The 22,006-nt window shown below is 33.4% G+C and overlaps 1 protein-coding gene across 2 annotated transcripts in view; it reads right to left on the reverse strand.

Moving 5' to 3' along the window:
- The window catches only part of DYNC2H1 (dynein cytoplasmic 2 heavy chain 1), a 317,131-nt gene that overhangs the window by 192,758 nt on the left and 102,367 nt on the right, over positions 1-22,006 (reverse strand). For both annotated transcript variants that reach the window (XM_053670464.1, XM_053670463.1), the window contains exons 53-63: positions 21,167-21,251; positions 19,889-20,043; positions 18,089-18,226; positions 12,251-12,364; positions 11,258-11,418; positions 10,201-10,324; positions 9,329-9,450; positions 6,862-6,948; positions 2,589-2,715; positions 984-1,125; positions 286-395 (exon numbers count right to left, since the gene is read on the reverse strand). In XM_053670464.1, the coding sequence (XP_053526439.1) occupies positions 286-395; positions 984-1,125; positions 2,589-2,715; positions 6,862-6,948; positions 9,329-9,450; positions 10,201-10,324; positions 11,258-11,418; positions 12,251-12,364; positions 18,089-18,226; positions 19,889-20,043; positions 21,167-21,251 (1,365 nt within the window). The remainder of the gene's footprint in view (positions 1-285; positions 396-983; positions 1,126-2,588; positions 2,716-6,861; positions 6,949-9,328; positions 9,451-10,200; positions 10,325-11,257; positions 11,419-12,250; positions 12,365-18,088; positions 18,227-19,888; positions 20,044-21,166; positions 21,252-22,006) is intronic.

The following is a 22,006-nucleotide window of genomic DNA, read 5'->3' on the forward strand; positions in this document are numbered from 1 at the left end:
GAATCAGGTGTTCCTCATACATTTCTACTACTATTGGAGAGATCAATTTAGCACAATTTGTCACCAAAATACTGCCACTTTAGTTTACATTTTTATATTCAGGTAAAAAATAAATTATACTGAAAATTATAAATTCACCAACTGAATCATAAATGGATTTTCATTAGCAAACTATTTTTACACTTTAGAAGAACACTGTGCAAGCCTAAGAATTTGAAGAAAGTACTTCCTGAAGCAATTTCAAAAGAACTACTTCTAATGAGAAAATTAAAATTGATTAATTACCTGTAAGATAACAATAGCATTTTCTATGGAAAGGTCATCTGATGGTAGGCCTTCACTTTTCCAAATTAACTGCTCACTTTCAGTGCAAAGAAATCGCCTTAGATCAAATTCTGAAAAGTTAAAAATATCAATAATATTGTATTTCACTATAATAATCTTGTCTTTGATAAGAGGAAACAACTCTTTCAAATATACTCAAACAAAAAATCTCATAACCATCTTTAATATTAAATCCATTCTTCCCCATTTAACACCAGACGCTAGAGGGAAAATAAGCTTACCCCCAAAAAGTACAAAGAAATGAAACTCAGTTCATCTATATTTCTATCTATTAAATGAATACTTCACAAGTATAATAATTTGTGAAAAGCATAAAATTACAAGGAATTTTGTAGTTGCCACATCTCATCTTAAGATATGGAATTATAGTAAATATTAAAGTTACAAAATGTTTAACTGTGCTCATGCAATATCAAAAACAATTCAGTGGTTTCAGTCTCATATAGTGATTTTAGAAATAAAAGATTAATATAACAAAACAATTCTCAGAGCATTTGTAGAACTCAGCAAATCTAAAATAGCCACACTATGTTTTAACTTAGATATTTTTCCCATTTAAAAAAAGTAAAATAACAGAAACCAAAATATATATTTTTAGTGTACTGAAATTTCAAACTTATGAATAACTAAATACAAACTTTCAAGACTAGCTGACTTGGTCCATTCTTCCAAACAGGTTTTTCTCAGACCCTCGGGAGCAGCAGAAAGATATGTAATAAAGGCAGCAGCTAGTTGGGCTCTTTTAGGAAGAGTAGCTAATTCTTCTGTTATCTCTGCAACCTGGAAAAAGAGAAAGAAAGAGTAATGTATGGATATGTTTTAACATGGAAAAAAATGACAGCTTCATAATTAGAGTTTTGACTACAGAAAAACAATCATTTATGGGTTGAAAGTAATAATTCAGCTTGAACACAATTGTCAAAATGAAAAAATATCAACAAAACCTTCAATCCTGCTGATATTAAACAAATGTGTAAAATCCCAATATATTTGTAAAGATGCATATATTTTGTAATTGAAAGTTCCTAATGATTTTAATAAAAGCAGAAATATTATCACAATCATAGTTAAATACATACTGTGAATTAGCATCACTGTAAAATATAATAAAGAAATAGAATATGAACAAAGGCACCAAACAAAGATAACTCACTGAGGCTCATCAGTTAAAAAAGTACGGTGTGGCTAAAGCATAAGCTTGAGGACAAAAAGTAGCAGTTCAGAAGTAATGAAAGGAGAGAGGCAGAAGGACTGGAGGGAGAAACACTGTGAAAGGTTTCGCATGTCAGGTGGAGGAGCTTCTATTTTACCATGTGGTATAGCAATGAGACATCAAAAGTGTTTCAACAGGGCAGTCCATGACTGATGTTATGGGCTGGGACTTAGATAATTAAACAGACAAATGAAGATTAAACCAATTCAATGGTCAGATAGAAGTAAGACAAGTTAGAAGAATTCAGGAGAAAAAAAAGAACTGGCATTAAGAAATCAAAAATAGAGGACATATAAGAGAGACATTTGTAAATGGATGATGACAAGCAAACAGGAAGAGTCTAAGACGACCACATGTTTTTAGATTTGATGCCTAGAAGAAAGATGCCTATGAGCGCTAGGAAATAAAAGAGACTTGGGATGAGAAAAAGAAAATATGTTGATCTAGACATATTATGTTTGAGTTCCCATAGCTCTAGTCAGCATCAGAGTAAAGGTGATATTCTTTAGATGAAATAACTCCAGAATAGTTGCAAAGAAAGGAGCTGAGAGAGGGTACACTGAGGCCAAACATTGGATGAGCAGATGAAGAGAATGTAGTAAGGAAAGGAATCTAACTGGTTAATGAGAAGCAAGCAAACAAAAGAAAAGATGAGACAACATTTTAATAGAGTATTTCAAGAAGAAATAAATGGCTAACAGTGTCAAATCCTAAAATTACTACCCTAGTAAAGGGAAGTTCAAAAAAATCTCTAATGAATCCTCCATTTTCCATCAACTCTTTTTCATCCCTGCCCTTCCCCTGAATAGCAGAGACAAAAAAGAGAAATAGGCTGCTATGTCTAAAACCCATTCATATAAACATACTCTGCTTAAAGATTAATATAACAGCCATTAATACCTAGGTCATTTATCCTAAGCCAGCTGAAAGTTAATGGATATTTCTCTCCTTTTTATTTTTTTAACAAATACATTATAAATTTCCAATATTTTAAGGAAGACTTTTTATGATGTTTCTCTCTTAAACAAACCTGAGCATTCCATCTCTTGTGTTCTCGGTCAAGCTGATTAATTAAGACTTCTGCAGCTTTAATTGTTTCTTGTGCTTTGCTTAATTCAGCTTCAAGCTTGGCTGCCTCTGAAGTCCTGCTCTGAAATCTAGGAAAACATTAAAGGCAAAGAAATTTATAAGAGATTGGACTAAATTATCCTTAGGTAATAAGGAAAACTTATTTCTATGAGAACTTAATTAATGATAATACTAATAATATTTGTGTTCAAAATCTCATTCACAGAACAGGCACATATACCAAATATATATATGCGTGTATGTCTGTGTGTGTGTGTAAAAGAATTCTCACAGGGCATTATTCCACTGTACAAACACCTCCATATGACATTCAAGACCTTGTCATAAGATTAATCCAATTTATCTTTTCAGGTACATTTCATTCTATTCCAGTCCAACAAAATTACATATAAACATCTAAATAGTAATTCTCAGAAAATGCTCCACCCTTCATCTGCTGTGCCCTTCTTCAGGATGTTACATTTGCCTGGAATACCTTCTATCCCTTCCTTATCCCTACCTCACTCCTCACTTTAATTCTCTTAAATACCTAGCTATCAAAAACATAAATTTTTTAAATTCCCCTCAAATACCCAGTCAATTACATATATTCTAACCCCATAGGCCCATTCACCAAAATGTAGAGTTCTTTTAAAATTAGTTTCCTCAAAAAACATCTGTATGAATTTATTGTTTTATTAAACATAATAGTAATATTCCACATGGTTACTTAGTTTTTCAACAAATACATAAGTAGGTACTCACAAAATCCCCAGGATATAGATATGTATATCCAAACAGCTTATTACAGAGGTCTCACCAATAGTTAGCAGAGGATCTAAAAATTCACATGTAGGTGTGTCTGATATTAAATTGCATGAACTTTATAGTATACTTTATTACCTCTTGAAGTGCTCTTTTCCTTCTCCCCTTAGACATAAAACTCTAAAACTCATATATCCAATATGGTAGTCACTAGCAGCAGGCTGCTACTTAAATTTAAATTAATGAAAATTAAATAAAATTCAAGATTCAATTCCTCAGTCATATTACCCACATTCCAAGTTCTCGTTAGCCACATTCTATTAATGGCTGGATTCTATCACAGTGGACAGGAGATTATAGAACACTGACATCAATTCATAAAGTCCTTTGGAGACATTGCTCTAGACCTGGAAACAAACTACACCTCCGTTCAACTTAACAACTGTTACTATACCTTGTACATATTACACTTTGTTTTGTGATAAATATTTACTGAATTAAATTGACTTGCATGTTTCTGTAGGAGTTGTATAAACAATGACAAATGTATCCTTAATGTGTTCAAATTATGGCTTAAAAATTAATACATCATAATTTCAACTCTCTCCTCTTTTTAAAAAATTTTTAAATTTAATTGTTGTTCAAGTACAATTGTCTCCATTTTATCCCCCCACTCCCCATCACATCAGCCACCCCCGCTTCCCACCCTTGATCCTAACCCCCTTTGGTTTTGTCCATGGATCCTTTATAGACGTTCCTGAAAACTCCCTCATCTTTGTAGCTACACAGGAAAATAAGATTGTTACTCACAACCTAGAGTCAATTAAATCTTAATTAAGAATCATAAGTAACTGCATATTAAGCAGAATTAATTCATTCTTGATAATGAATGAATTATCAAATGGAAAATGCCATTCTGCTTTACTTAAAATTCAAAGTTAATCCTGAAGGTTTTCATAATAATCTTTACAAAATATCAGTAGCATTTTGTAGTGATTAAAACCAGAAACTTTACTGAGTTAGACAATTCTAGAATTTAATGCTAGCTTAGTAATTTATTAGCTGCTCAACTTAGGCAAAAATAGCCTTTGTAATCTTTAGCTTCCTAATATGTAAAATGGAAGAATATTCTGCTTTCAGTATTGTTTTAAGTACTAAAAAAATCAATACACTAAGTGCCTAGTATAATACCTGACAGAGGTACAAATCAAAACATTGCTATCATATGTTAACTACTCAATAAATACTGGGCAATGAGCTGAATATTAAGTACTGATTCTGAACATATGACACTTTAAAAAGAATACACTATTTCTTTTTTTAATTTTTTTATTGATTATGCTGTTACAGTTGTTCTATTCCCCCCTTCATTGCCCTCCACCCTACCCCCCCATCCCCACCATTACCCCCCTTTAGTTTATGACCATGTGTCTCAAGATCTTTAGATTCTATATTTCTTGCCCCCCCATCTATTTTCTATCTACTGTCTATGCTACTTATTTTCTGTACCTTCTCCCCCCTTCTCCTCCTCCCACTCCCCTGTTGCTAACCCTCCTTGAGAATACACTATTTCTTAATACTTATTTCATTATACCTCAAAGAAAATTATGTGATTTTTCTCTAGATTTCCAACATAAAAAACATTCAAGAATATTTAAAACGCTAAATTTATGGGTTTGACATTTTCTTTTTGGTTTATTTCTTGACAAGTAAATATATAAATATAGATAATTATTTCCCAAGTAAATAGAGAAATTAATTCAATTTTTCAAATGATAAAGTTCTTTCTTGGTACAATAATTTCAATTTATTCCTTCAGAAAAAAATGGATATGTAACACACAACTTGAAAAATACTTGGAAAAAAAGTGTTTACAGAAAAATTTTAGTTTCATAAAACATAAAGCAAACAATAACAAACACTATATTTAACTGCATACAGCAGTCACCCCTGTGGTTTTGCTTTCCACAGTTTCAGTTACCTGTTGTCAACCACAGTCCAAAAGTACTAACAGAAAAATCCAAAAGAACAAATAATTCATAAACTCTTAATGCGAGCCGTTCTGAGTAGTGTGATGATATCTCATACTATCCGGAAGTGAAAGTATGAGATATCCAGGGTCTCCACACTGTGGTGCGCACCACCTGCCCCAAGGCACTCAGTGCCCATCGAGTTATCAGTTAGAGACTGTCGCAGTATCACAGTGTTCTGTTCAAGCAACAATATTCTCCTTAATGGTGGCCCCAAAGCTCAAGAGTAGTGACGCTGGTAGTTCGCATATGCCAAAGAAAAGCTGAAAAGTGCTTGTTCAAGTGAAAATGTGAAACCTCTCTACTGAGAAAAGAAAAAAATCATATGCTGAGGTTCCAAAGATCTATGGTAAAAATGAATCTTCTATCCATGAAATTGTGAAAAAGGAAAAAGAAAGTTATGTTAGTTTTGCTGTTGCAGCTCAAACTACAAAATGTATGGCCACATTGCATGGTAAGTGCTTAGTTAAGATGGAAAAGGCATTAAATCTGTGGGTAGAAGACACAGATAGAAAACACATTCTGATTGAAATGTGTGTGATATGAAGACTTCAACAAAAGGCCCCCTGAAACTAGTGACCACATTCACATAACTTTTATTATGGTACATTATCATCGTGTTATTTTATTATTTGCTATTTTTCATACTTACTATAATTAATTAATAAGTTAAATTTTATCATAGCCATGAATGTATAAGAAACAAATATAGTATAAATAGGCTTCAGCACTACCCAGAGTCTCAGGCATCAATGGGGGTCTTAGAACATATTCCCCATAGATAACAGGGGACTACAGTATGCTCCATTTTTCAATCTTTACAATTTTTAAAGAAAAATGTTCCACATTTATAATAATTCCCATCCTAACACTTTCTATCCTGCACTAAATAGCAATCACAGGAACCCAGAGGTACATGAAAGGCTTTAAGATCAGTAAGATTCATACATGGCCCTTAAGTCTGAGTATAATAGTTATACAGGGAATATTTTTCAACACCAAAAAGGACAAAGTTAAACAAATAGATTTTTAATGTGATTATACACCCTCATGGATGATTATTAATAGCCTCATCTGAAATAAAGGAGTATAAAATATTAAAGTCGAAACAATAAAGAAACAGGAATACCAAACATACACACTCTCAGCATTAACTCATTACATTTTATTTTGCTCCATTTTCCAATGCTTGGGAATAAATATATACATTTGTATTTATATAGTGATAACTATTTCAATACAGACTTAAAATACTTTGATTCTTATCATGAAAACTTCTTTTACAAAAGAAGTACCTTTTATATTATTTCATACCTTTCCCAATGTTAGTGATAAATAACAAAAAGAAGTAAAAATAGTAATTTAACAGATTTTCAAAATTACAATGTAGTTGAGGTATGTTTTCAAAATACCCGAAATACATTATAAAACTTAACTTACTTCTCTTTTAGTTCTGATACTCTTTGACCAACAGAATTAAGAAGCTCTTCTAGTTTCCTTTTTCTATCTTCAGTTTTCTTCAAATTTCTAAAATATATTTCAATTTAAAAAAGTCATTCCATTTTAGATTATCAACAAAATGCAGCATTAGCACCTCAAAATATAATCTTGCAGTAAATAAATGACAATAAAAACTCAATAATTCAGGAGTCATAAGAACTCATAATTTAAATTAAAAAGCAAAGCTAAAATTAAAAGTATATTCTGACTTAACCATACCATTTCCAGGAGTCTATATTTAAAACTACGCATGTGTGTAGATTTCTGGATAAAAATGGTAAACATAGGTAGGTTTATCTACTACCCCTTCTAATAACTCTACCAAAGGAAACCAAGGGAATAAAAAAGAATAAAGATAGTAAAGGAGAAAAGTATTACAAAAGAGTAATTTAATAAAATTTTGAAAGGTGGTAACTAACACACCAGAATGCAAAAAGCCACAAGGGGAATGGCTGCAGGACGAGAAGATGAAAGAAGAATTCTACAATGCTCAGGAAATGTAGACAACAGGCACCTCTGAAGACAATGAGAGCTACACGGAGGACTGTTTAAGAGCTGACACTACAAAGAGTGTGACCTTAGATTGCCTCCCCCACTGAGAGTGGCTTGTCTATCTTCTCGGCACAATCCTGTAAATCAAGCTTATCCCCCTCACCCACCCCCACCCATCACTGCCCACATGTCAAGCAAAAACTATGAAGATTCTTCTAGAGAAATGACTGACCTCTTCTCCCCAAAATACGCACAAACATCGAGAGGCTGCTATCAAATGGCCAAGGCAGGCTGCTGCATACTACTAGGTATTTGTGCACCGCACGGTCTCCTGGCAGGATCGTCAAAGAGACCACAAGGCCTCACTCCCCTGCCCAGCCACCCCCAGTGCATCTGATTCAGTAAGTATGTCTGCAGTTCAAAAACGTGTATTTTTACCAACTTCCCAGATGACATTGAGGCTGCTGGTTCAGGAAGCACACTTTGAGAACCACTGTAATAGAAAAAGCCTTCAAAATTGTGAGATCAAACAATTTCTAGCCTAGTGTTCTAAGCCCAGCTCAAATGGTATAATATAGATAATTTTAGACATTGAAAAATCTCAAAATATTTTTCATCCTGTTTACACTTTTTTAGGAAGCTAAGTGGAGGAGGCAGTTTTGAAAATGAAGGACTCAACTAAGAAAGAGAAAGGCAGGTGCCCCTAATAAAAGAATACAATGAGAAAACAGATAATTCCACAAAAACGGTGAGAATTCACAAGAACTAATCTACAATGAAACAGAAGGACAAAAGGCTCTAGGATGGGTGACGCTAAGAAAAATCAAGTAGAACACACACACACTAAATATGTTTTAGGGTCAGACAGGAAGGCCAGAGATAAATGTGTGGATATGTAAACATAAAAAAATACATCATTTGAAAAAAGTGAGGTAATTATTAATATTACAAAAACAAAGAGGTGTACAAGAAAGGAAATATACTCATAAAACTTATATCTCAGCTGTGAAAAATATTTATATAGACAAAAATATATAAATTTAACATGATTTAACACAAAAAAATCACTAAATTCCATTACACTAAGGGCTAAAAATCTTTTCTACAGTAAGAATAGATATTATCAAACACTGAACAATCAAGAACATAGAATACCTCTTAGTCTTCAGAGAGCAAATGAGATAAAACTCTATGCTGACCTAGTAACTACAGCAAATTGAGATTTTTAGGACTCAAAAATAAATGGTTTAATTTTACCTCTACTTGCCCAATGTTTTAGAAAATACATACTAAACATTTGCTAGAACATAGAAGGCAAAAAAGCATATATAAAAGCCCTAAATTTCCAAAATCTACTATTTTGTACTTTAATATTTGTACTTTTGTAAAGGGATCTTTACAAAATTTCAGTTCTTTTTTTTTTAAGATTTTATTTATTTATCTTTAGAGGGGAAGGGAAGAAGAGAGGGAGAGAAATATCAATGCATGGTTGCCTCTCGTGCATCCCCTGCTGGGAACTGGCCTGCAACCCAGGCACGTGCCCTGACTGGGAACTAAACCAGCAACCAACCCTTTGGTTTGCAGGCCTGCACTCAATCCACTGAGCTATACAAGCCAAGGCAAAACTTCAGCTCTTTCTAAAAAAATTTATACTGACTTATCTTTCCAACAACATAAAAATGGTAGGAAAAAGAAAGTGACTGGTTCTGCTTCCCATCTCCTTCTAATTAGTTTTTCTTGGTCTGTTTAACACCTAATTTACAATTAACTCACTCAGTTTATATGTTTTAGTGTTGTCAGCTTCCTTTGTAGATATAGACAAGAAATTGTGAATAAATGCTAGTAATATAACTAAGTCATCAATTGTTGGTAATAAGTCAGGGTTAGAACTGTTTATATTTTATATGTCACTTACGATTCTAATCCAGCCTGTTCAGTTTCCAGAGGCTGAATTCGTTCCAGGACGTGGGAATACTGCACGTTTGCTTTAACCCAGGCAGCCAAGGGAGCAGCGGCAGTGCTGGCACGCTTCGCATTCTGAAAGACCCATCAGAAGTTAGCCAGCGTCTTAATTCAAAGTAAAAGCCCAGCTTATCCTAGTACATTTTACTTCAGCATTTAGTTCAAAAATTATCCCCCAAAATGAAGGTTTGGGCTTATAGTTCAATTAAAACAAAGTGAATTATTATTTTGATTAAGGTGCTCCTTACTTTTGGTTCAGAATTTCTGAACCCCATACAATCTTTAATATAATGATGTTTTATCGGCATATTAATTACTCTTTGCGTCTGCCCACAACAATGTCCAAGCACCAATTCTTTCTCTTCTCTACCTGGGATACATCTTTATTAAATAAAAGCAATGGTCAAACCATGGCTATTAGTGTCAAAGAAGATGTATATAACATTTTGAATAAGGGATCTAAAAGAAAAAAATACCAGAATCATGGAATTTAAACTATTCACTAAAATTAGATACAAGTGCCCTAACCCAGTTACCTGTGTTCATATAACAAGCACATAGGAAGAAAGAAAAGCACACCAAGCACACTGGCAGCTAAGACATGACAGACTGACGGCAGTGCATGAGACATGCACCGCCTCCCACCTCCCACCTGGATTCTAGTTCACCTAATTTTGCCGGTTAATGCTTCCTAAATGTAATATAGATAGCTTATTTTTACCTTTAGTTATTAGAAAATCTAAGCAGTTGATAATAGTATTATATTTTAATAATAAGAAGATTATATACTATGAAAGAATTTATGGCAGAACTCTTAAAAATTACCTTTGGATCAAAAGACCCTTTATTTTTAAAAAGAAGTTCTTCAACACTCTCTCTTATTTCCTTTGGAATGTTTCGTGCATCAAAGGTTGCTATGTCTTCTCTCACACCTCTTTTTGCAAGAAAACTAAAATTAAAGCACATTACTTCAAATGAAGTTAAATAAAATTTGCTATTTCTTAAAAAAATATCAATTGAACAAAATGGTGTATGCAATAGTTTTAATTTATTAGCTAACAAAAAATTGGGGACTGAAGTATGTAAGCTTCAAATGGACTATCCTTATTTTTTTAATAAACAATAAGGAAGAAATCCAAAAAGATGCACAACAGTATTTCCAATATTCTGTGAATAACCTGGTGCACTGAAATACAGGAATTACAACTCTGCTATTCTACCCACATCCCTTTATGTGAATTACTGGGAACTCATATGTTCTAGGAGGTGCAAGAAATTTTTCCTGCTTTCTAAGATCAGTATTTAAAGTGTTCTCTGAATCTAAATCTCCTCTCCCATCTCCAGACAGAAAAGGATTTTACTATCAACCCAATACTTAAAACGGAATTGAATACCATAATAACACTGCTGTAATATAAAGCCTGAAGCTGCACTGTTTCATATTTAGTGACCACTCAGTCTTTCGTAGTGTACATTTCTCTTGAATTATGTATGAGGCTCTCACCTCTCGTCCCTGCCAAGAGTGCAAGACTCTGGGACTTGTGACTATATTTTCTTCACTCGTAAATTACAGTGAACACAATGCTCGACTGTATAAGGAGCAAATATTCCAAAAAATTATTACATTTATTGAGAAATTCTTAAAGACTTTAAAGCTTTCCTTTTCTCCTCTGACACTTTTAAAAATAACTTATGGAGGAAGGAAAATATAGATCTCAATGTATGTTACATAGAAAATCTTGAAATATCAGGACAAAGTGTACAGCCAGGCAATTAGATGAAGTTCCATTTGAGAAACAACCTAACAAATATTTTTAAATATTAATATAAAGGAATATGTAATTCATTGAAAGTAACATTTTTCACAAATACAAAACCTTACCTTTTCATGCTCACCCAAGACGTATCAAAGATACCCATCAACCTTAAAACTCCTTCAAGAATGTCTCTGATTACATCAGGTGGCATACGCAGTGAGCGAATTTCTGAAAGAGATTCTGGCTTAATGTTTCCAACTGCTAGTTTCGCTTCATTCACCAGAGGCTAAAAGACAAAACAGAACCAGAACCATGGGAACACAGGACAGACTGACAGCTGCCATAGGTGACGGGAGAGGGAAAAATTGTAGAAAGAAGGGGAAGGGACTAGTCAAAGAACATGTATGAATGACCCGCGGATGGACCACGGTTTGGGGACTGACTGTGGGAAAGAGGGGTGGGCTGGGTGGAGGGAGAGCAAAGGGGGGGAAATTGGGACACAGCTGTAACAGACTAAACAAGAAAGAAAATAAACAAAGAAACAAACTGGCCAAAAAAGGTGTTTTTACTTTCAAAAGATATACATAAAAATTCTTAACTTGTTACAAATTATTGAATATTTGGAATTTTAATAAAGACAACCTAGTTACTAATATGCTTTCTTTTTCAGTATCAAAATGCTTGAAAACACAGAAAGTACAAAATGTTCAAGTTGAAAATGTAACAGTCCTTGCCACCAATAACTGCAAAATCTAATCTGAAAAATCCACTTTGTGTTGAGACAAATTGCCACGTTCAAGGCTGTTTATATTCTAGAACTAGTTAGTTAATTTCATCAAGTCTCAGGAAAAAGAGCTTAAGAGTTTGTCTTAATTTACCCACAACACATTTTTTTTCTCTACATTCAAAACATGATTCACAGAAAACAAGGATTATTTTAACTCTGATCAGTTAATTTGGTTATTTCCCCCAGGACACTTTCCTTCATGCTTCTCTTTTACAAATAATATTCTAGTTAGAGCCATGTTTGCTAATACTACTAGAAAATAAGTTGAACAAATAATGTTTAAAATCCTTTACACAACTGGCTCTTATAATGTTTCTGTTTTTTAACTTACCTGTACTTCTTTTAGTTCATCATCAATTTTGTTTTTTCTTTCTTCAATTTTAACAACCTCGTCTGCTATCTTGAGCTTTAGTCTTTCAAGTTCTGTCTTTTGCTCACTAGCATCCTATAAAAATATTTAAATGGCATTCCAACAAATTTTAATGCATTCAATAGTTAAAAGATACCAAAAATATGAATTATTTTGAAATGAAATTTTCTATTAAATGCTTTTTTAACTAATGTTGGCATGTCAATTTCTAAAGTGCCTGGGAAACCAATGATACAATTTACTCTGTATGTACTGTCAGAAAGCCCTATGCTTTATTTGTTTTAATTTTTTTAAACAGCAAAGCACTAAACCATTATTACATGTATAAAAACCAAATGCGTAAACTAAAAACTGATCATAATATACATTTAACATTAGCTACAAATAATCTAGAAAGGCTAGTACTATTATGCTCATTTCATAAATGAAGAAACTAAAAATGAAGTCTTCTGTAATTCTAATAGTAGAGACTCTTAATTCTTAGAGACTACAGTATGTTAGAAGTTTGTGTTTCTTTAGAGAACAATTAATTGAAATCATGACAATAATATGGTGGCAAATATATGAACAAAATTAGTAAAAATTCAAAGAACACTAAATCTCAGACTAATAACACATGAACTCTTTGCTTATCAATGTAAAGTCAAGGGTCCTACATATATAAAAATGTTTGAATATTGTGAATGTTTGTATTTGGTTTATTTATACTAACAGAAAAACCAAGAAGTAGTTAGTTCATCAAGAAACCTGTCAAAATCCTTACAACAGCAGTTCTCAACCATATTACAATCATTCAGGGAGCTTAAAAATTAACACCTGGTGCCAAATATGTTGATATACTTAGAACTAGATGCAGCTAGGGCATCGATATTTTTAAAGACTTCCCAAGTGGTTCCAATTTATAGCCAAAATGCACACGCACTGAGCCAGCATAATTTTCCTTATATATCCCACTCTGCAGGCACCTTACACATCATTGGCCCAATAGAATTTTAACATGTCCCAAGCACCTCTGCCTTTGTATCTCTGCTACCATTCCTGAATAGGGAAAGCATGTTCTCCATCTGCACAAACCAAATTCCTCCTTAAAGTCCCAGCTGACGTGTTCCTTCTTTTATTAACTTTCTCCTCCAATGGAAGTTATCCTTATTGTGAGTTCTTATTGCATGTATTTTATACTGTACTTATGTCACAAGCTTTAGAAATTACACAGTTTGGTATTCAAGCTGTCTCTCCAGACCGTACTTTTTTTTTTTTTTTTTTTTACAAAACAACAAACAAATGTCTGCTATTTACAATTAAACAAAATTAATTAACTTAGGAGATTCATAGTTATTCTTCTGTCAGGCAATACAACTAGCTACAACGTTAGAAAAATGTCTTCTTAGAATATGCCAGAGAAAAGAGTATTAAAGCAATGTATATAACTAATGTTCCTAATCTGAGGGAACACAGGCACACATAGTATTGAAGATTTTCCTTTATAAATATACAGTTATTAACTATATTACCTTTTATCTAGCCTTCACCTTTTTTTGATATTTCAAATTACTCTTTAAATATAAGAAGTACTTGACATGTATTTTTAAAACTGGCTTGCTGTTTTAAATAAATATTTGTATTAATTTTTGGTTCCAAACTGCCTTAAGAAACAAATTATGCTTAAGTTTTACAGTATGAAAATTATATTTGATTTTCTGATATATTACTAGGCCAGAAACTCAATAATATTATCTTGTAAACACTGAATGTGTTTCATAACCATCAATCATGTGGAAATATTGCCTTTGAAAATTTCCCATATGCCAATGAATTTATTTTGACATATCAGGTGAAATCTTCTTTTCATTAAGTAATTCAAATCAGTCCAGACAGCCCTTTTGTGAAGCTCCCAATACACAAGTCCCCTTCTCATATTCCGATTTCCAATGAAGATGACCAGACAAGAAGAAAGCCTCTTGTGTAGTGAGAAGAAAGCAAAAAATAAAATGATATACTTGAGAAAAGGGAAATTCCATAAAATACCCTCCACAAGTTAAGTGGAGATACTGCAACACTGAAACAAAATGAATAAACAAAATAAAAAGAACCCTGCAAAAAGGAAACATTTAGAGGTTTAAATAACCCTCCTGAGAAATAATGTAACAGAAATGAAAAACTCAGTAGGAGGTCCTGGCCAGGTGGCTTGGTTGGTTGGAGCATCATCCTGTGCAACTAAGGGTCCAGTCCCATTCCAGGTCAGGGGATCTACCTAGTTTGTGAGTTCAATCTCTTGTTGGGGCACATAAAGAAGGCAACCAATAGATGTTTTCTTTTCTTTCTCTTTTTCTTTCTTGCTCTCTCTCCCTCTCTAAACTCAATAAGCATGCCCTCAGGTGAGTATTGAAAAAAAAGTAAAAGAATTACAAAACAGAGTTGAGGAAATTTTAAAGAAAGTAGACCAAAAATATAAAAAAGATAACAGGTTAGAAAATAAAAAAATTAGAGAATGAGATGAGTAAGCGCAAAGACAAAATAATAAATACTCTAAACAGCAAGAAAAAAAGAAATACAGGAAAAGAAATTATCCAGCAAATAATTAAAGAAAATTACCCAAACTGAAAAAAAAATTAAGTTTTCAGGTGGAAATAATCCACACACTGTTTGGCACATAAATGAAAATAACCCTAAACCAATGCAAATAACATAACTTTCAGAGCAAGGAAAACAAAGATCTAAAAAATTCAAAAGAGGAAAAAACTGTTCACTTCAAACACATTAGGAATTAAGTAACTGTAAGTGTTTCAGTAAGCGCAATGAGAGATAGAAAAAATGTGACAATAGTGATAGCATCAGGATCCGGAAACAATGTATCCCAACCTACAATACTATTCCCAGCACCCAAGCAACCAACCAAGCAACCAACCAAGGACAGAACAGAATGTTCAGATATGTGCAACCTCCAAATCCTTTCTCATGTATTCTTTCTCAAGAAGCTCTTAGGAAACAGACTTCACAGAAACAAAGGAGGAAACCAAGTGGTAAAGAACAAAGATCCTAGAATGGCAGCTGCGCCCAGGCAGAGAGGCATCCACTCAGAATGAAACAAGTCGGGAGACTATGGGAGAAATGCTGCAGGTGGCTGACGAAAATGACAGAATACCTGATGCTTTTCAAGTCTCACCAAATATTTTTTTTTTAATTTTGAAAATATGCAGTTCATGGAGTCATACCACTCCCCTTCCTGACTAGTAGAAGACTGGATAAAAGGTTATATTTCAGAGAAATGAAGTCAAAGAATTTCTGGATTTGAGATTACCAGGCACACCTAAGGACTAAGATGAGGCCTAATGCTGAAAACAAGGGAATTATATCTTTTGGTGACTAATAATGCTGAGCATCTTTTCATGTGTTTACTGACCCTCATATGTCTTCCTTCATAAATAACAGGTTCAAATCGTTTGCCCATTTTTTAAATTGGATTGTTTGCTTTATCAAGTTAACGCACTTTCTATATTGTTGGATACATGTCATTTATCAGATACAAATTTTGTAAATAATTTTTCCTAGTCTGCAATTTTCCTTTCAATTTTCTTTGTAATTTATTTAAATGAGCATGAAGTTTTTAATTTTGATGTGATCCAATGTATCATTTTTTTCTTCTATTTTGATATTACACTTGAGAAATATTTGCCTCACCCAACATCATGAAGATTTTCTCCCATATTTTCTTCCAAAGTTTTATAATTTTATGCTGTACATGTAGACATATGATCCATATCAAGTTAATTTTCCTATAAGTTTTAAGGTAAAAATCTGGGTGTTTTTCTTTCCACATGGATTACAACTATTCCAGCACCATTTATTTTAAGGCTGTCCTTTCCCCATTTAATTGATACCTTTGTATGAAATCATTGACCATGCATGAGTCAGTCTGTTGCTGGGCCCCACAGTGTTCCAATAACCTATATGTCTATCACTATACCAGTAATGCCTTGATTACTACAGCTTTATGAGTCTTTAAATCGTACGTCTTTCTTTCCCAAAAAATTACGAGGGGAAGGGAAGATAAGAAGAAACATATACCCCCCGTGCTCATCCACTCTAAAGCCAGGCCCTAACTTTCCCATTTTTAAGAACTTTTGTGCCATTTTTATTCAGACATGCTTTTTGAAGTCTGGTAAATACGTGCTTTACATTAGTCATGTAAATATCAGTTAATTTAAATGAAAGAGGCATTGGGCTGGAAGTGAATTTAATGGTCACCAACATTAAGGGACACAAATATATTTAAGACATAATCAAGGAAGTAAAACGAACAAAATTTAATGATTCATTAGCTGTAAGAACTGAGGGAAAAGAAGCTGAGTATGTTTTATAACTTCCATCTTGAATAATTACGTATATTGTGGTTCCATATCCCAAGGAAAGTAATATAGAAGAGGAAATTATAAGTTCAGTTTTGAATCTTTTTCAAACTGTAATGTTCCTGGACTTCCAAGAAGACATAACTAACAGATTATTAGATATCTGAGTCTGAACCTCAGAGGAAGGATTAAGACGAAAAAACAGAGAAGATGGATTTGGTAATTAAGGGTCAGTATGTAGTTGGTAGTAAAAAGTAAAATGATGTGCAAGCGCACCCTGAGAGGGTGTGAAGAACTGAAGGAATAACCAGGCAAAAAAGACCTCAGAGAAATCCTTAAAAGGACTTGACAAAAGAAAGGCAAGGAAAAACGGGACACAATCAAAACATTAAAGATCATGAAAATATAGATAGAATAAATAAAGACATTTTGTAAATACTGAGAAAATAAAGGCAGGGAAAGCCCTTGTAGTCTAAAGGAGATAATTTTAAGAAAAATAAAAGAGCCCTGGTTGGCATAGCTCAGTGGATTGAGCGCAGGCTTCAAACCAAAGGGTCACAGGTTCAATTCCCAGTCAGGCACATGCCTGGGTTGTAGGCCAGGTCCCCAGTGGGGGCCATGTGATAGGCAAGCACACATTGATGTTTCTCTCTCTCTCTTTCTCCCTCCCTTCCCCTCTCTAACAATAAATAAAATCTTTATTTAAAAAAAAGTAAAAGAAAAAAATCAATCCTGGCTAGTACAGCTCAGTGGATTGAGAGTCAGCCTGCGAACCAAAGGGTGGAAGGTTCGATTCCCTGTCAGGGCACATGCCTGGGTTGTAGGCCAGGTCCACAGTTGGGGGCTGTGAGAGGCAACCACACATTAATGTATCACTCTCTCTCTTTCTCCCCCCCTTCTCGTCTCTCTAAAAATAAATAAATGAAATCTTTTTTTAAAAAGGAAAAAATCAACTTAACTAGCAGAAGATAACATCATTTATAGACAACTGTATATATAGGCTTTAGGTAAACAATTAAATGGTGAACTGAGAATACAGTTAAGATTTAAAGAAAAACACAAACACCTTATAGACAACAGTATGACCATTACCAGAGGGAAATGGGGATGGGACGGCAGGCGAATGTAAAGGGAGGATGACTGGCAATAGACACGTGACTCAGGGTGGTAAACTCACAATACAATAAACAAATGATATGTTACGGAATTGTACACCTTAACCCTATATAATTTTACTAACTAATGTAACCCCAGTAAATTCAATTTAAAAAATTATGGGAAAATACCATGTTTTTGCACAAAAGCTCAAGTACACAATACTATCAGTCTGACTTATGGGAGTAACCAGTATTTTTTTAATCACGTTACTAAAAAGTTATTTCTCACGCTGATTAACGATGAGGTATAAATGGTCTCCTACAGTTTGCATTTTTGTGTTCACCCTGGATGTTACCTGCATCGATACTGTGATCTCCTGAAGAGCAGCATCTGCTTCGTCTTGCTTAGTTTTAAGTAATACACTTTGTTCTCCAGCTCTTCTGTTCAGTTCATCCACAAGCGCTTTAGCTTCATTAAGTTTAGACACACCAGCCTACATAAATAAAATATTGGCAACATTTTCAGACAGAAATTTTATACTCACACAGTAAATAAATAAATAAATAAAGCCTATAAGAATCGAGCAAAAATGTAAACATGCATGCACATATAAAACATTTACATGAAAACTTAGGTTTTTTCTTATTGCTAATTATACTGATTTACTCAATTATACACCCCTAAGATATAGTAAACACTCCAGAGGCTTAAAAGAAAAACATATTAAAACATGACAAAAAAGCTGAGCCTGACCAGCATGGGTCAGTTGGTTGAGCATCATCGCACAAAGCAAAGGGTCACCGTTTGAGCCCTGGTGAGGGTGCAGATGCATGGCTGGGTTTCGGGCCAGGTCCCTGTTGCAGCATGTGCTAGAGGCAACTGATCAATGTTTATCTTACACACCAACATTTCTCTCCCTCTTTTTCTTCCTCCCTTCCCCTGTCCCAAAAATAAATGAAGACAAAAACAAAAAAACAGAGCTGAACAGATCAACACATATTTGATGGGTTAAACACTGGCTTTTTATCTACTACATTAAATGGGACAGAAATGGAAAGCAAAAAAATATATAAAAAACTCAGTAAATGTTTCCCATTTTTAAGTCTCACAGACAGGGTAAAAGAACTCAAAGGCCACTCTTTTCATCCTGGACAACATCTGGATTGTCTGTCCGGTACCTACATTTTTTATAAGACACTGCCTCCCACATGGTTCTGGTGGGCTCTCATTCTAAACAGCTACCAATTCTTTGGATAGTCATTAGACCCTGGCCTGGCAATTATGGTATCCATCCTATTGCCCATGAAGAACCCAAGGAATGGACATGAAAATACTCCCTGTTTTGTACACTGAGGTGGCTGTTTGTCAGAAGATTTCAGGAGATAAAAATTAAAAAATAAAGAAATGTAACCAATATTTCCTGAGGCCCCAACACAAAGGACAGGCATCATGCAGGTTGATGCAGGTAGATAAATGTGTAATTTATCTAATACACACAAGACAGCCTCTGACCCAATTAAGCTGCAGCTCAGCAAGTTTAAGTGATTTATCCACAGCATCACACAGAACTAAATCAGGAAATTAACCCTCCCAAAGCATGTACTTAGTGGCTTAATATAAATAAAAGTGAATCACTAGAAAGAAGGATAAAGATAACTGTCAATTAAGATAAACCCTAGTTCTGTAACATTAATAAACAGAAGCTAAAACTTGGGAAAGGAAGTGCTCTCTGACGAATTCTGAGGCTGCCCATTTGAATGCCACATTGAAGTTTAAGCTTCCATTAGAGAAATATGGAAAGAAAAATGTTCAGATTATACTGACATACATAGAATTTTTATAAAATATCATTTTAGTTTTAATGTTTATTATAAAGCATAATCTTGGGCACTATGTTTTAATTACTAACAGGTATTTCTGAATTTCTAATCTATAAAAGCATAAAAATACATGCAGCTAAGAAGAGGAATAGTTATTGAATAAAAATAAATACAAAACCATTACTATAATTTAGTGGGCAATACAGATACATAAGTGAGTTTGTTCTGAGATATTTCATACAGTACAATATTTATTATATTAAATATATACCACAGATGACCTGGATTATTGTTCTGCACATACATGAAATATTTTAAGATTACCAATACTATACCTGCAAATGACTCTGTCTTTTTAATAATTCCTTTTTCTTGCTGCTACTAATGGCAGAGTACACGTGTAAAAAGGTCATGTATCGGCTTGGGGTAGCACCATATGCTTTACAAGATTCGTGGATTAATAAAAATGATTTTAGAAAATCAGGATCAACTAGAAAGAGACAGAAAACAGAAATGACAATATATGTATAATGGATTAGAGCTAAATTATCTTAACTATATTTAATTCATACAAGGTTCTTCTACCTATATAACTATAAATATGAGACATCACTTTTACTTAAAGGTACACGGACATTCCTAGACATTTATTCATAGCACCCATTTCCTTATGAATTTCGAATTATTTAATTTCAGTGGTTATTTAATTATTTAATCTTTCCATTATTATATATTTCCCCTGAACAGTTTTATTTCTGCCAAAAAGATAAATCCACAGGTTGTCATACCGTGTAAACTGGGACAACATAACACATGTAATCCGGAAGTAAGCTTAATAAAAACCGCTGAAATGGAAAAACAATAGCAAACCAAATAACACCTATCCACTCTTATCTAACATAGGAAGAAACTGGATTCAAAATGAAAAAAAATTTAAGACTATATTCATATTGGATTCAACATATCCGTGACCAAATACATCATCTTTCTCTGATCGCTGCAATCTATTTCCCTCTGTCGTCCCTATACCAGTAAATAAAATCAACTTCTAATGAATATTCTAAGACAGAAACCTGAGAAAAATTCTTGACTCCTTCCTTGCAGGCCACGGCCATTATCCAGTGAGGTCCCCTTTAGATTACCTCCTGTTCTCTGCCCAAGTCCATCCCTTCCTCTTAGATTATAGAAGGCAACAGCCTTCTATAGGTAGGCTAGGGTAGGGTAGGGTAATGATATAGGTGTTATAATTTATAGTTTTAATTTGAACATTTCACCTAAAATGTCATATGGTATGATCGGGTGTGATATTGTTATGTCACAAAACTATATGCTTATGATTTTGTAATAAAAAGGGGGCATTATTTGTGCCAAAACCTGTATAATTTTATTAATTTCTTAAATTCAAACAATAGATATTCTGTTAGGTCTTACATGAAATGACATAAACATTTATTTAAAATAAAGAGGGCTTTAAAGTTTAGTTTTCATCAAAAGATATAACTTAGTTTCTTATTACTCAAATTAATAATCATTGTGAATCTTTAATGGCTCTGTAATATTAGATGACCATTTCACAGAGAAAAATCAGTTTAAATCAATTTCATCAAAATTACCTGAATATTTTTTCTTTTCTTCTTTTCTTTTTTTGTCACCATATTTTTCTCCACTACCTGTTTCACTGAATAACATTTCAGGTATCTAAGAAATAAAGAGCAATTCTTTAAATCTCAGTTAGTATCAGAAAGTTTAAGTAAATGCAGTATCAAAGATTAAAAACCTTTACCACACACACCCACACAAAGTATTAATTGCATTTTTCATCTAGGATTCTTCCCAGACTAAAAGAAAAAAAAATCAGTATATCTATCTTTAAAAGACATTATTTCCTAGACAAGATTTTGACAAATATTACATTTAATTGATTGTAAATTAATGACATTTAGGGAAAAGCTCCAATACCTTGTTTAAAAAACAATTAGACTTTGAAATGAAGGAAATTACAATTTGGATTAAATTAGAAAATAACCACAAATGCCATTTAAAATCACACAATGATTAAAATACTTGCATAAAATTAACAAAATAACTCATGGCATAAAGAGATAGTAAAGATTCTTAACATGCTCAAATAAGAAATAACTAAAAGTAAAAGAAAACAATTTCATAACTGATAACTATAAAAACTACTGTCTAGCTATAACTAGGTTCTGCCACTATTACAAATAAAAAACTAAAGTCTCAAACAGATTATGATACAAAATATGATAATCTCATAGGATTACTATTTTAAAATATACAAAAACTCTTAGTTTCCCAGAAATAAAATAAAGTAATAGAACTATGAATTTTTAAAATAAAGCCAAGCCCTGGCTGGTGTGGCTCAGTGGATTGAGTGCCAACAGTTCAGTTCCCAGTCAAGGCACATGGCTGGGTTGCAAGCCAAGTCCCCATTT

Source organism: Artibeus jamaicensis, unplaced genomic scaffold (assembly GCF_021234435.1).
Source record: "Artibeus jamaicensis isolate MK-2021 breed Jamaican fruit bat unplaced genomic scaffold, CSHL_Jam_final contig_585, whole genome shotgun sequence".
Classification (NCBI taxonomy): Eukaryota; Metazoa; Chordata; class Mammalia; order Chiroptera; family Phyllostomidae; genus Artibeus; species Artibeus jamaicensis.